This window comes from Arctopsyche grandis, chromosome 9 (assembly GCF_051622035.1).
Source record: "Arctopsyche grandis isolate Sample6627 chromosome 9, ASM5162203v2, whole genome shotgun sequence".
In the NCBI taxonomy this organism is placed as follows: Eukaryota; Metazoa; Arthropoda; class Insecta; order Trichoptera; family Hydropsychidae; genus Arctopsyche; species Arctopsyche grandis.
The window spans coordinates 30,992,247-31,008,484 of record NC_135363.1 but is presented as its reverse complement, the minus strand read 5'-3'; the positions used below and the strand labels follow the sequence as shown (position 1 = coordinate 31,008,484).

The 16,238-nt window shown below is 32.7% G+C and overlaps 2 protein-coding genes across 4 annotated transcripts in view; one reads left to right on the top strand and one right to left on the bottom strand.

Annotated features, from left to right (window-relative positions):
* Positions 1-16,238, top strand: part of LOC143917399 (uncharacterized) — a 557,584-nt gene that overhangs the window by 129,009 nt on the left and 412,337 nt on the right. The gene's annotated exons all lie outside the window — the stretch shown is intronic.
* On the bottom strand, positions 4,343-10,641 carry LOC143916511 (uncharacterized). 3 transcript variants are annotated; one of them, XM_077437648.1, is made up of 2 exons: positions 10,570-10,641; positions 4,343-8,312 (listed from the first exon to the last, which is right to left on the bottom strand). In XM_077437648.1, the coding sequence occupies exons 1-2, from the start codon at positions 10,618-10,620 to the stop codon at positions 4,380-4,382; spliced, it is 3,984 nt and encodes a 1,327-aa protein (XP_077293774.1). In that variant the 5' UTR covers positions 10,621-10,641; the 3' UTR covers positions 4,343-4,379. The 3 variants fall into 3 exon arrangements, with proteins under 3 accessions (XP_077293774.1, XP_077293775.1, XP_077293772.1); XM_077437649.1 differs by having other exon boundaries at positions 4,343-8,268; XM_077437646.1 differs by having other exon boundaries at positions 10,468-10,594.

Below are 16,238 nucleotides of genomic sequence, written 5' to 3'. Positions count from 1 at the left end.
TTATGGATCACTGTTTGATTATATTCGATTGAAAAACGAACTCATTGTGCTATATTCCAGCTCTGAATTTTCAGAGAAACCTGTTCATGAATTAATACAATTCATGACAAAAAATAACCTCGAATCTGGTTTTAAAGAGGTGTTTAAGCTGGGAGAATTAATATTAACGATACCAAGCAGTACAGCTTCAGCAGAACGTTCTTTTTCGGCGCTGAAAAGAATAAAAACTTGCTATAGAGGTACGCAAGGTCAAGATAGATTATGTGGCCTTAGCTTAATTTCAATAGAAAAAAAGTTATTGGTGGAATTAAAACAGAAAGACACATTCTATGCAGACGTGATTGAAAAGTTTATGTCTCAGAAACGTCGCATTGAACTTATGTATAAATAACTAATAAATTAAACATTTTTGTAATGCAAAACGAGTATTTTTTTTAAATTGCTAATTTTATACCCTATGCCCTACGGCATACACAGCACACCCGGTATTAACACCCACCGTCCGCCACTGATATACTTATGTATATACATAGCCTTTATTAAACTTAAAAACTTAAGTTTAATAAAGGATCCAAATATAGGATCCGGATGTGAAGGATTCCAAGTGAAACGCAGATTAAGTCAGAACTATTTATTATAACATGTCGTCGGGCCTGTTCTCCAACAAGTGACCATAACAACACGCATCCGGTCTCTCCCATGCATACCACACACATACTTTACCCTAGCAGTTTGACCAACCACACATACGGCTCGGCTCGTTTAAAAATCATTCCTACATTCGGTCATTCCTGACTGTCATTCGCCCTCGGATGACATTATTCGTCTTTTATATTTTTATAGCATTTCATCTCATATTCTTTTACATTTCATCTTCCACTCTATACAATGTATCATCTTACATTCTTTTAAAACATTTCCTCTATCATCCTCAACAATGTTTAATCTTCCATTCCATAAAATCATCTTATATTCTTCTAAACATGCTTTCAATTGTCACAATTACAATTTACATCACAATTACAATCATCATCACAACTACATTTCAATACACTTATACATCAATCATTTTACAATTTACATAACAATTACAATTATAACAAATTAATCGTTACACATTTCACTACAAATCAATTTTTACATTTCAACACAATTCAATCTTCAATAAAGTTACACATAAATCATCACAATTTAAGTTACACATAAATCATCACAATTACAATTTAAAACTATTTCAAGCAATACAAAACAGAAAGGTATCACAATTACAATTTAAAATTATTACAAGCAATACAAAACATTAAAATCAATACCTTTACAATGACAAGATAAATCTTTACATCGGAAACAAGCACATTTTAAAACATTACTAGAATTAGCAAAAAAACATTAAAATCAATACCTTTACATAACATTACCCTTTAACCTTAAGTTTGAAATCATTAAAATCAATACCTTTACATAACATTACCCTTTAACCTTTAAGTTTATTAAACTTAACGTTTAACATTTAGTTTATTTATATTAACATTTAAGTTTATTAAACTTTACATTACCCTTTAACCTTAAGTTTGAACATCCGTTTCATTTTTAACTACTTATGATGTTATCTCTTAAAGTTATCCCTCATTATTTATGAGACTTTCAATATCTTTATTGCTTCCACACTGTACAAACAATCAACTATTCTGTTCAATCCTATCTACTTAACTTTTATCTATTATAATTTATACGAGTTTCTAACACGATTGTTATATAAGACGAAACAGTTAATGACCTGTTGAAATCCAAAGTATTACTTTAAATAATCTTTATTGCTATAGCTGCATTTTGTCTCACGACCCGTGTAAACTCTCAAATATTATTATCACTATTTATCTCTATGATAAATTGTGTATCTACTCAAAAATGTCTCGATACTCTCAAAGGATACATAAATCAAATATTAAAACTGTCTTACACACGGATGTTGCTCTGTATCTTAATCACTTTGTTATTTACCAAAATTCTGTGATTGGTAAAAACTTATCATTCTTTTGTGTATAAATGCTCATGTTAGATCTATTGAACCTCACTTGCGATCAAACACTCTTACTAGTAACTTGCGATTAGACAGCCTAACTAATCACTTGCGATCAAACAGTCTTACAAGGCACTTGTAATTAAACTGCCTAACTAGCACTTCGAGACTAGTAATTTGTAATACAAACTTGTACATTAATCTCGTTTATATTTACTGCTAATTAAAGAATATAATCATTTGACAAAATCTGTGACTATAATATTCTATACCATCTCCTACTTGTCCCCGTAACAGAATAATCAATCCAACACAAATAACCAAAATGTCAATTAATCCATTTATAAACATTGAGGATACTCTTATATGCACTTAATATAAATTTGTAAACAGTTTATAATACTTGTTTATACAACAGAATTATAAATAGAAATTTGTAAACGAAATTCGGCAAAAACGTTTTTGATGCTTCAAAATCATATGAAATAATTTGGGAAAACGTATCGATTCAAACTGTCAAAATGAGATATGTAGATATGAATAACTAATCACCAAAAATGGATAAAGATGACAGCTGCAACCAAACGTAAACACAAACCATTATCCAGAGTAACTGACTGAATCGCTTATCAGAGTTTATCCAAAAGTTGCTCTTGAACCTCCTGATGATGATGTATGTATGTAGGAATCTACTGTAGACATTATCGAAACGATATGGTGATTTGAGAATTAGCCACAAGAGGGCTCTACTAAAATTACAAATAAAATCATACAGTAATTTTAGATACCTTTAGTACATATATAATATGTATACTGGTGTTTTTACCCGGCTTCGTTCGGTATTTGTAATATAAACCGCTTAAACATGGCCAATCTAATAGTAAACATTTCATTAAATTCATTTGAATAGTTTTATTTTAATTTATTTGAATATTCATTGTTTTTTTCTACGAACCAATCAAACACACAAAGTCTCTTTTGAAATTATATATTAGATTAATATCTACATGTGTAAGAAGCTATTTATTAAATATTTGATGATTTTCTATCAGGATTATTCAAGGATCTTTTATACCAAATAGAATATTTTCCACAACAGCCTTGCATTTATTTTTCTTAATAATTACATACATATATGACCATCATGAAATACTGCAATTGAACTTGGAGTATAATCAGAGCCAATAATGAAATTTTTTAGTATGGAACCACATCTATAATTCTTGGAACTACATATTTTCTTCAGACTACATGTCTTTTTTCCTGACAGTAATATGTATAACATAAATCGTTTACTCAATCAAAAAATTTGAATTTGCTTTTTTATGTACATATGTATGATGGTAGAGATTCCTGACAGATGACGCTGCTCATGACCACGGCTGGGATGTGGCGGTTTAGGTGAAGATCAAACACGTGCGTTTTCAGTCATGTTGTTTATTAAGACGATACGTGCGGAGGTTTAGCGACCAACCGCGCGGAGCGCAGGTCCAACTGCGACTAACTGTTACATCTCTACCCCTTTTCATCCCCTTCTCACAATCAGTAGTAGCATACTCTTTCTCAGCCATAGCCCATACATCAGCCTTTCGTTCAATTCCAACCCTACATGTATTATATATGAAAAAAAAAATTATATAATTTTTGGGGGAGAGGAGGTGCCAAATTTAAGCTTTGCCCCGGGAGCGAAATGTGGGTTTACTTATGATTATTGAAAAAAAAATTGATCGCATTAAAATGAATTCAAATGATAATTAAATTAAGACAAAATAATAAACTCATTCTATCAACTTTATTAATTAGTATTTTATTTAAAAACTTACTTATTACATAATTAAAAAAGTTACTTATTATTTAAAAAAATAATTTTTAAAAACAATATATGTATATGCATGCACATAAATATGTATGTATGTATGTATTCCACAATTTAATCACAAATGCATCAACAAAAAATACACTAGAGCAGCATTTATTTATTTTACAATTTTTCCATTACTAAGTCGTTACTTAAAACAAAAAAAGAAAAAAGGATAAAATAATATGAAAAATAAATATAAATGTAGGTTCCGGATGTGAAGGATTCCAAGTGAAAAGTGCAGATTCGGTCAAGTCTTATTATATAACATGTCGTCCGGCTTGTTCTCCAACAAGTGACCATAGCAACACGCATCCGGTCTCTCCCATGCATACCACACACACACTTTATCCCTAGCAGGTTGGCCAACCACACATACAGCTCGTTTCAAAAATCATTCCTATATAAATATAAAACAGTAATAGGACATGTTACTATTTAAAATTAAACGAATAAATAAAATGTGACGAAATTTTTTATTCGTAAAAAAATATATTAAAATTACTCAAGGGATTTATTACCCATATGTTTATGGAAGAATTCAACGATTCTCTGTTTATTTTTTAAAGTAGCCAAGTCAAGGGGAGTTTTTCCATCTGTATTAACGGCTTGAATGTCGCATCCGTGTCGAACTAGTAACTCCACAACTGGTAGTTTACCTCCATGACCAGTAGCCATATGCAATGCAGTATTTCCATTTTCATCCAATTCATTATTTGCAGCACCAGCTTTTAGTAATAACTTTACAATCTGCAAATTATTTGATTTTGCGGCTTCATGGATTGCAATTTTTGGATTATTAGAATCGAAATTGTTAGGCTTAGCGCCTTTTTCCAAAAGAGTTTTCACGCAATCATATTGATTTTTCAATGAAGCCAGAGACAATGCAGAGAAACCATCTTTGTTGAGAGTGTTAATATTTGCTCCTAAAACCACTAGCGTTTTAATAGCATATTCATTTATGAATGGCGTTGTGATCAAATCATTAAGTAAGGCTATTTTATTTTTATTAGATTCAAACTTCATACCCTCATTGATGAAAAATTTTAATGCATCAATATTGTTTTTAAGCGTATAGTGTACCGGAAAATTTCCATAGTTATTGGTTTCATAGCAATTGCATCCTTTTTCGATGAGCTTTTTTAAGGTATTTACATTGCATGCATTGGCTGCAATGTGAAGTAACGATCCATCAGAAAAAGTGCTATTGACATTGGCTTTTTTTTCCATTAGAAAACACATCATATCATCATTTCCAGCTTTTGCTGCAAAATATATTGGTGTTTGTTTGTGATAATTAGGAATATCAACGTTAATATATTTTAAGAGAATTTCGACAATTTCAATATTTCCCTTTTCGCAAAAAATGTGTAATAAGGTGTTTTTTTCAGATCCAAACGCATGCCATAATAATAAACTTGGATTTTTTTTGCTAGCATTTTCAATCTTTGTCTTACAAACATCATAATTTCTTTTTGAAAAAGCATTCATTAAGGACGAACAAAATGAATAAATTTCATTGTCTATCGGTTTTAAAATCTCGATGATATTTTCGTGGCCATTTAAAGACACATAATCAAGTATATAAGTCCATTCATGGAGTTTTTCGACTTCACTTTCAAAATTTGAATAACTTGGTATAATTATTTTCTGGAAATATTTTACGACTTCAACGTGGCCATTAAATGCTGCAAGATGCAGTAGTGGGCTTAAATCATTAATCTCGAAAAAGTTTTGTTTTGTATTTTTGTAAATGAAATCGACAATTTCTACATTTCCGAATCTAACCGCTGCACTCAATGGATTCTCAAATACTAATCGAAGACGTTGTTGGTTAAAGGTATCCAAATAAACATCTTCATTTAAACTTTTGAATAAGTTTTCTATTGCTTTACAGTCATTTCTATATGCTGCTAATAAATTCAGTGGATTGTATCTCCATCTTCCATATTCTGATGTGCAAAAAAAATCGTCGATTAATTTAAGATATTTAGAAGAATGGTCCCATACGGAAACAGCGTGTTCTTCAAAATCAGAACCGTTCAAGAGCTCCAGAGCCTGATGCAAAATGCTTTCTTCTTCCTTTATTATGTTTTTTATATGATTTCGAGTGACCTGTTGGACTATTCGATGAATGCTAACAACTCCTCCAATTAAATCAATCATGGAGTAATTGTGCAAAAGTATAACAGCTTTCTGCATTATATTCTCTTCTCCTAAATCTGAGAAAATTTCCTGCACGAGAATATTTTCCGGGGAAAAGTACGCCATTATATGGAAAATCTTCAAAGCTAGCTCTCCATAAGATGTATTCTCTTTGATCGTATTCATAGTAATCAACCAAGTTGTTGCTACGGTGTTTTTATAAACATCCATCGTCAGATTTTGACCTTGTTCAAGCAACACATGGCTCTGCTTTTCATATAATTCCAAGTAACTTTTAGCCGTGACCGGTTGCAACCCCATCAAGAAATTGTTTTTGTTTTTTCTCTCTATATACGCAAGAGCTTGCTTCATCGCAAGAGGCAAATTGCTCAAAGTTTCGATTAATTTTTTCACATCTTCTTCTTCTTCTTCATTGCTTAAATATTTCTTCCCAAAAACCATTGCTTCTTCATAAGTAAATACGTCTAACGGGATTAATTTGATAACTCCTGTTTCACCTTCCCAGAAATTCCGATCACGAGATGTAATTAAAGTTGAAATCGTCTTATTTTTGGACGAAGATCTAAAGATTAAATTCTCTATGGAACTGCAGGTGTGAACGTTATCTAATATCATTAATAGCCTGACATCCTTGAAATATTCGTAAACCTTCTCAACTATCTCTATAAAACTTTTTTCTTTGAGATAGTTTTGTAATGGCTGTTCTTGTTCCTCTATTACTGAAATGCCAAGTTGTTTGGCCAAAGATTTAAAGGATGTTTCGATATTCTCTTTCTTCTCGCAATTAATAAAGATTATGCTGTGATAATAATTATCGTTTTCGATGGCATATTTTACTGCTAATTGGCTTTTCCCAATTCCTCCAAGCCCCGTAATAACTGCTATCTGTGATATTGCAGATTCTTTACTCTCAGTTAATACTTCGTGAATCAATTTCAACTGCGTTTCTCGTCCGGTGTAAAATTTCACGAGTTCTAATGATCCGAATCTAATTTCTTTCTTTGGTTTTACGAGTGCATCTTTTATTGAAATTTTTTTATCTAAATTTTCAAACCCTTTTTTTAATTCATTTTTAATATCTGAAACATTCCGATCTATACTATTTAATCGATTAACGATTTTTATCATTTCGTTCTCCAAAACACTAATTGCTTCTTCATGGTGTTTTCGCATTTCTTCTTTGACCGATTCCAAGCCATCACTGAGAATCGTACGAAGTTCCTTTATTAACTGTAAACTTCTTCGTTGAACGAGATCATTATCCTTCATATCAATTTTGTCGTTTAAAATTATTTCTTGTCGATTATAAAAATCGGCATCTAAAGTGTAGTCATACTTAAAATCGGCATCTTCGACGGTATCATTGTATTTTAGCTTCCAGTTTTCTTCATTAAAAGGTCTGCGAAATTTATATTTAGCACATTTTGACTGATTTCTTGCGAACAGTTTGATTTCGTTTCCTTCGCGGTCTACTATACCTGATTTTTCGAATAAACTTGCTGTGTTCCAGATTTTGTTACCATAAAAAATTTGAAAACCGAGTTTTTTACGCATAGGAAACGAAAATATAATTGAACGTATTTGAATTTTTCTTATCTCAGGCTTAAATTTGTTTACAAATTTTTTTTTTGACTTTCCAAACACTACATTTTGAGGTTGCAATTTATTCGCCGGAAAATCATTTGATGTGGAAGGAGGATTTTCATCACTTTCTTTAGTAAAATTTAAAAATCGTTGAGCAGCATCCATCGCTAAGTTTTTTATGTCATCTTGATATATGCGATCTCCTGTAACCCCCATAAATTGTATTTCGAAGCTTTTGAACACTTCAATGGCGATTTCGACTAACAAATTCCTTGCGTCCGATTTTTGTTTGTGAAAGTAGTATATAATTTCAAAATATTTGTAGCATTTATTTTTCTCAAGAATTCCGAAAGGAATTCTTAAAAACTTTTTCAACAGAGACTTCAATGCGTTCAGTCCCAAAGATTTTACCACATCACCGAGAACTTCACAAAGTACTTCTTCAAGCTCGCCAACTTTTTGCAAATCTCCGAATAAAATTTTATATTGACAAGTTAAAGTCGCTTCTATCTCAATGACAAACCATTCGACAAAGAAATGAAGGCGGTCCTCTGCTTCTGATTGTATTGTACTATTCGATTCATCCTCTTCGCTCATTTCGGATATTGTATTATCTTGCTGCATGATGCTCTCTGGAACACTACATATGTATGTTTTGTAATATGTACTTGAATTTGTAATATTCTGAAAATTAAGATAAATAAATATGTATATTTGTATTTTGTGTCTGTGTATTTTGGGAACTTTTTTGAGCACCGTTGGTCCTATCGAACTGAAAAATGTTTAACGATATAACGTTTATTTTTTTTCAAATTTTTAGGTTTACATAAAATGGTACTTTTCCTTATAGGTGTCCTCTTTTTTTATTCAATTATCTTCCAAACCACTTAATGAATCAACTGAATTTATTTTACATTTAAACGCTGTTAGTGGCATCCATGAACAGGATAGAGTCCTTTGAAATGTAGTGTTACCGGAGGATGGAGGAGGAGATCTCGTGGAAGGAGCATGTAAGAAACGAAACAAGAGAGAGCTTCTTGACACGGTGAAGCGCCGTAAGATGGAATACTTTGGCCACATTATTCGCGGCCCCAAATATCGCCTTCTACAAACAATCATAGAAGGGAAAATAGAAGGCAAACGGTGGCTTGGGAGAAAGAAGCTCTCTTGGCTCCGGAACATCAGGTCATGGATGGGACTCGGTCTCGAAAAGTTATTTCGGCTTGCCCATGATAGGGAAGAATTCGCACGGGCCATAAACGATGTCTGCCCATGGTAGTCGCCTACGTCCGAATACGGATTCGGCATTAGAAGAAGAAGAAGATTAAAAAAAAACAACAATAAGCATATACATAGGTATTTTTCTAATAGTTCTGATAGATTTTTGGCATAGTAAAAATATGCGCATATGTATATAATGGTAATTGGATTATTAGTTACTTTGCGGCGGTCACAAAGACAATTTTTGCTATGAAAACCGCGAATGCGGAATATTTGGCACTCGAGTTTTAGTTAGTATGATGGACTTTTCGGCTGCCAGATGTTCCGTTATAGAGATTTTAGTGACTTTTGTGACGAATTTTTGTGACCAATGATCATCGAACCGTATATAATAATAATAATTTATATTTGTATTCCTTATGAAAAAAACCTTAATAACGAGTTGATAAAGTTTTGGTTAGAATTCGTAAACCGGAAATAGTAATTTTTCTTAACACAATATTTCATTATTTTATTTTAACCTTTTAAATTTTCTATATCTTCTTTATACTTCATTTTTATTATATTTATAGTGATTATAAGTAATAAAAAATTTGAACTAAATCCGACAACTGGAAGTTAAAATAAATATCAAGACGCTTAAAATAATTTAAAAGGTCAAAATAAAATAATGAAATATTGTTTTTAAAAAAAATACTACTTCCGGTTTACGAATTCTAACCAAAACGTTACCAAATCTAAGTTAGTACATAAAGAATACAAATATAATTTTTCAGCTTAATACGTTCAGGGGTATGGACAGGATCCAGGCGACAACATTTTTGACCTTTCTAAGAGGAGAAAATCCCACTTCCGGTTTATTAAATTTAGTGATTTTTTTATTTTGATCAAATTAATATAGGAATTATACATGTATTTTTTCGTGAAGATCACACATGTTAAAGGGGTCGAAAAAAATAGTGGAAGATAAATCGAACGAGAGTAAACTGCCACTTCCAGTTAAGGTATGCTTACCTAAATTTTATCCATAGCTTGCTATTACGCTTAAACTTCTAGATATGAAATTTCAGTTCAATAAACTAAAAGGTTTCTGAGAAAAAAATAAAAAACCTCGTTTCTCTAGAGTAAAACTACTACTTCCGGTTCAGATAAAAATATTTAAAAAATATAAGGTTATAGATATTATTATTTATATTACATGTAAAAAAGATTTAATCCGCTTTAGTTAGCCATTTGGGAGATAATTAAATTCAAAAATTTAAAAAAAAGGGGACACCTATAAGGGGAGGTACCATTTCCGGTCAACTTAAAAATTTGAAAAAAATTTACATCGTGTCGATAAAAGTTTCGGTTTGATAGGACTAACGGTGTTGATAAAATCCCCAAAATACACAGACACACAGACACATACAGACACATACAGACACACACAAATTTTTTCTAGATCATGAAAACGTGATCAGTAATCGATTCTGAGTTCGAATCAGTCAAAATCTCGAGTTCGAATTTTCGCATGATCACAAAACTTCATCTATTGTTACTACGTACATAGATAAAGTAAAAAGTAATGGAGTATGAATACGTCCATATAGAATGTACCAAAGAATACTGTCCTTACTTGCAGGTTACCTGCTGCTGCCGATACGTGTCGACTAGGTATGAACAGAACATTATACGAATACATTTAAATCATATACATATATACATAGGTATATTATACCTTGATGAGTAATTCAATGTAGACTGATGGGTCCGTCAACCCGTCTTGCATCTGTCAACGTTCACCGATACTAAATTTTAAAGCAGATTATCATAGATAAAAATTTATCAGAAATGGTAAACAGTTTACAAATTGCGATTGCGCGACAATCGTTGCCACAAAATACGGAATATCTGCGAATATAACCACGAATGCGGAATATTTGGTACTCGAGTTTTCATTAGTACAATATTTCGCGTGGCTTTCGATTGATGGACTTTTTGGGTGGTAGATGTTCCGTGATCGAGATTTTAGTGACGTGCGCGAGATCGCTTTTTGCGGAATAATCACCGAACCATCGGAAATACAGAAATATGTACATTCATACATTCATACTAGTGGTTCTTCGCTAGTGTTTCGCGAGCTTCCCAAAAATAACTTTTTAATTCTAAAGAATTTGTCGGGATGCTAATTTAATACAGAAAATGGGATACCATAACACAGAGGTCGGCAAAGTACGGCTCGTCCTCTAAAGTGCTCTAAAATTGTCAGGAAGAATTGGCGCATAACGAGAAGTCATATTTGAAGAGACACTTTTCAATTAAATACCAAATATCCTGTCGGTGATACTATGTATGTAAATATTGCAAGTTTTGTGATTAGTCAAGAGATTGCTAAGAGAGAAAAGTACACACAGTTGGTAAATACATAAAAAGTTGTTTTATAAATGCATCCGAAGAGCTATTTCGGGAGTTTAAGAACAAAGAAGATATTATGAGGTTAAAACAATGAAAGATAGAATAGTCAATATGTCTTCAAATTTAACCCACCAGCGAGTTGAAGATCTTAAATTGGTTTCAGCGTTATCAATAGCAGTTGACGAGACTTGTGACCAATAGCGTCGCTAAAGGCAAGCGGGGGGTGCGGTCACCAGTTTTGGGGTGAAACCAAATTGTTCAAATTTAAAAACGCTAATTCGACATATTCGTTGTTTGATGGTCCTCGAGCGGCTACACGCCTCATTGCAATTTCTGTATATATACAGCTTTCTATATTTATACAGCTACCGCGACATGCTTCTGGTGCAGCTATATATACCAACAAATATGAGCCATAATTGGTTTTCTTCGAATTCCCGAGAAATCAGTATATACATCAGTGGCGTATATTGGGTGTGTGCTAGGTGTGCGGCGCACACCCGTGAAAACCAAAGACCACATAAAGTAGTATTTTAATACAAAATAATGTGTTGTTGTATAAACAGGCATTGATGTGTATGGTGTATTTACCGCGTGCGCTTGGTCGTGTATGGTGTGGTGTGCAGTCTGCAGCGTGTTGTGTGTATGTAGTTTGTGCGCCGCGACGAGAGAATACCTATGCCGTGCAGCAAATTGGTGGGTTTGGTTGGAGTGTGCAGGCGGATATTCGCTTGTATAGGTTTGTTCGCGATATTAAGACGTACGGTGTGCTACGACTTCAGAGCACCGCGCAACAGTCGGCAATTGACCAATGCGATGCGACACGTGGTCTCGTACTTTTTCGCACATTCGTATTTTTATGGTCATTCGTATCTCAGTCATACCTCTGATAACTAATAATGGCTAACAGTGTTCAAGACATTTTAACTATTCCGTTTTCAAATAGAAGTTTTGAGATAAAATTAAAAATAATTAAATATGGGAAACCGTGTCCGTCTCTTCCAAATTTATCCAGTTTGCATAAAGAAAAAACAAAAGTTTACACTAGACATTTTTGCGTTTCAAATTATAAAAAATTCGAATGGATTACAGGCTGTGAAATTCGATCCAAACTTTTCTGCTGGCCATGTTTATTGTTCTCCAAAGATATTAATGTGTGGAACAAAGAAGGATTTGCTGATCTCAACCATTTGACAGCAGCACTGAAGAAACACGAAGGATCGCAGGCACACGTTCAATCATTTCTTTCCATACAAATGTTTGGCAAACAACGAATCGACGTATTAATTGACAGTCAACGTAAAGCCGAAATAAGTCGACATAATGAACAAGTAAATAAAAATAGAGATGTTTTAAAACGAATTATTAACGCAATAATCTATCTAGGAAAACAAGAACTGTCCCTGCGAGGTCACGACGAGTCATGTAATTCCGTAAACAAAGGCAATTACATTGAATATCTAAATGCTCTTCGAGAATATGATTCTGTTTTAGATACTCATTTAAATACTGCTACTACCTTTCGTGGTACTTCTCCAAGTATACAAAATGACATAATCGAAGCAATCGCTCATGTTATTAAAGTTCATATAAAAAATGAAGTAGAGTCAGCAAGTTTTGTTGCTATTATTCTCGATGAAACTTCAGATATAATGACAAAATCACAGCTCTCAACAGTTTTACGTTTTGTATGTAAAGGCAATGTACATGAACGGTTTATTAGTTTTACAGACGTTAGTGCTGATAAAACATCTAATGGTCTATTCCGTCACGTGGTGAACATAGTTGAAGAATTTAAAATTCAAGACAAATTGGTTGGACAGACTTATGATGGAGCAAGTGTAATGAGTGGACACGTAAATGGTTTGCAATCCAAAGTCCTCAATGCTTATCCTTTTGCTCTTTTTACACACTGTTATGCTCATGTATTGAATTTAGTATTGCAGCAAGGTCTTTCTGATATTAAAGAAAGTAAATCATTTTTTCAAACTTTAAATGGATTGTCTACATACTTTTCAAAATCTTCCAAAAGAGTATTCGCTTTACAGGAATTTGTGACAAAAAGACTTCCCTCTGTAGCACCCACAAGGTGGAATTTTACATCTCGTTTAAGTAGCACAGTACAACAATACAGAAGTCAATTTACAGATTTTTTTCGACATGTTATAGAAAATTGTGAATTATGGGACACAGATACTGTTATAAAAGCACGAGGGTTTTTAGGCTTTTTAGAGGATTTTCAAACAATTAAACTTCTTCAAATTTTTTCAAAACTGTTTGGAATAACTGATGTTTTGTATAACATTCTTCAATCTAAATCTTCGGACGTTTTATATTGTTGTAAAAAAATTAATGATGTTTTGCAGCAACTGAAATACGAAAGGGATAATAATTTTGAAATGTTATGGAATAATTATTTAAATGAAAAAAATGATGATCATGATCGTAGGCCACAAAGATTAAAACATTATTCAGAAGTAGAAGATAAAACTTCATTTCGTCAATTATATTTCAAAATAGTTGATAGCATAATCGCACAAGTCGAATGTAGATATTCTTCACTTTCCAAATTAGAATATTTCCACCTTCTTTGTAATGATAAATATGACGAATATAAAGAAAATTTTCCAAATGTTTTAATTAATAAATTAAAAGATTTTTATGGATCACTGTTTGATTATATTCGATTGAAAAACGAACTCATTGTGCTATATTCCAGCTCTGAATTTTCAGAGAAACCTGTTCATGAATTAATACAATTCATGACAAAAAATAACCTCAAATCTGGTTTTAAAGAGGTGTTTAAGCTGGGAGAATTAATATTAACGATACCAAGCAGTACAGCTTCAGCAGAACGTTCTTTTTCGGCGCTGAAAAGAATAAAAACTTGCTATAGAGGTACGCAAGGTCAAGATAGATTATGTGGCCTTAGCTTAATTTCAATAGAAAAAAAGTTATTGGTGGAATTAAAACAGAAAGACACATTCTATGCAGACGTGATTGAAAAGTTTATGTCTCAGAAACGTCGCATTGAACTTATGTATAAATAACTAATAAATTAAACATTTTTGTAATGCAAAACGAGTATTTTTTTTTAATTGCTAATTTTATACCCTATGCCCTACGGCATACACAGCACACCCGGTATTAACACCCACCGTCCGCCACTGATATACATATGTGTACCTAAAGGTAAAAAGATTCAGTCAGATGGAGACGCAATCAAGAAACAATCTATTCTCGATCTATCGACTGAATATCAGGATCCCTTCAGACATTTCACCCCGATTGATCGGTTTTGTTAGTACAACTGTCAGTAGAGTTGAACAAGAACGGTACAAAATAGAAAATAGGGTTTAAACTAGGGAACGTTTTTCCCGGAAGTAAATTGGGAATTTTCTCATCATTGCAGAAAATGAATTTGTGATGAATAGAGTACGGATAAACAGCGCACCGCTCATTGTTCAATTGTTGTAAATGCTTTGTAAAAAATGCATTTACAACATTTGAACAATGAAAGGCGCGCTGTGGATCCGCTTAGTCATCACTGATGACTAATGACTAAACACGTTTTAAACATATAAAACACATGTTTGTAGAATTAAAAAAGAAAACTACAACAATAAAGATAATATTAATCATAATAATATCAAATGTGTACATTATTTTGTATCATAATTAATAATATGTAAATCAATTGAAATAAATATATGCTTTTTATTTTCAAGCATCAAAAAAATGCAATTTAAATTACCCGAATTTCCACCACAAGTGAAATTTAAAAAAAATCTTAATTGTTCATAAATTGAGGTCCACAATTAATGTTACATCAGGGTGTATACCACTGTTTTAAATAATCGAAAGTATGGAATCGCGTGTCAACCCGATTTCAATTGAAATATTTACTATCCATTGCGCCTTATCGACAATTTTTGATAGGCTTTATCGATATTTTGACTATATGCTCATAGTATGTATGTACATACATACATAGATATTAAGCGAAAGAAAATTTTCAAGTACAGTTGTGTAAATGTGCATATTCCGATAACATTTGTTTGTTAAACTTCAACAATGTAAATATAAAATTTAAAGTTTTAATGCTGAGTTCTATTCCAAAATCGGTTAAAGAAATTAAAAATATTACGGAAGAATTTTTTTTTCTTACGTAAGTGATAAGACTAATGATGACTTCAATAAAGAGCCCAAGTCATTAGACAGCACACTCAATAATGATATTGTTGCGTAGGGGTGCGTGGAGGATCCAAAAAAAGGCCAAAGTCGTTTCACAGCATTTATTGATGATTCAGGAGATACACGCACTGGCAGTGCTCCATCCAGAATGCCCAAGTACTCGTTTATAAAAGACAGGTAGCGTGGGACTAAGTGTCATGGGAATGCATATCCGGGTACATGCCTAAACAATAGGGAAGTAACCCTGCATCTTCGACGTCCGGTTACTTCCCTATTGTTTAGGCATGTACCCGGATATGCATTCCCATGACACTTAGTCCCACGCTATCGCTGTCAGTTCTGAAAAGGGACCGGGTGCCGTTACTAAGCCAACTCGGTGGTCATTGTTTAGACTACTTGCACTTAGACTGGAGATAATCCTCGAAAACCAATTATAACGGCGGCTCCTTTTAGCATATGCTACAATATTCTTAAGGATAGGGTGAAAATCAAAGTCGAGAGAAGGCCATCACCCAGAAGAGCAAGACGTGAAGCAGTTAGAAAGTCAGCAGCCGACATTTATCATTTTTCAGATTAAATTGAACAACCTGATAATGATAATGAGTATACATTGTCCGTGCCAATTTCCCGGAAAAAAGCGATATTAATATAATATTAGCAATAAAAATACATAATTATTTAAAGACGATATTACTAAGAAACTTTCAAGTGTTGTGTCTAATGTGTCTAATGTGTTGGGAAATAAAGAAACTAAAGAGAGAAAAAAAGGAAAATATTATCGATGACAAACATAATTTC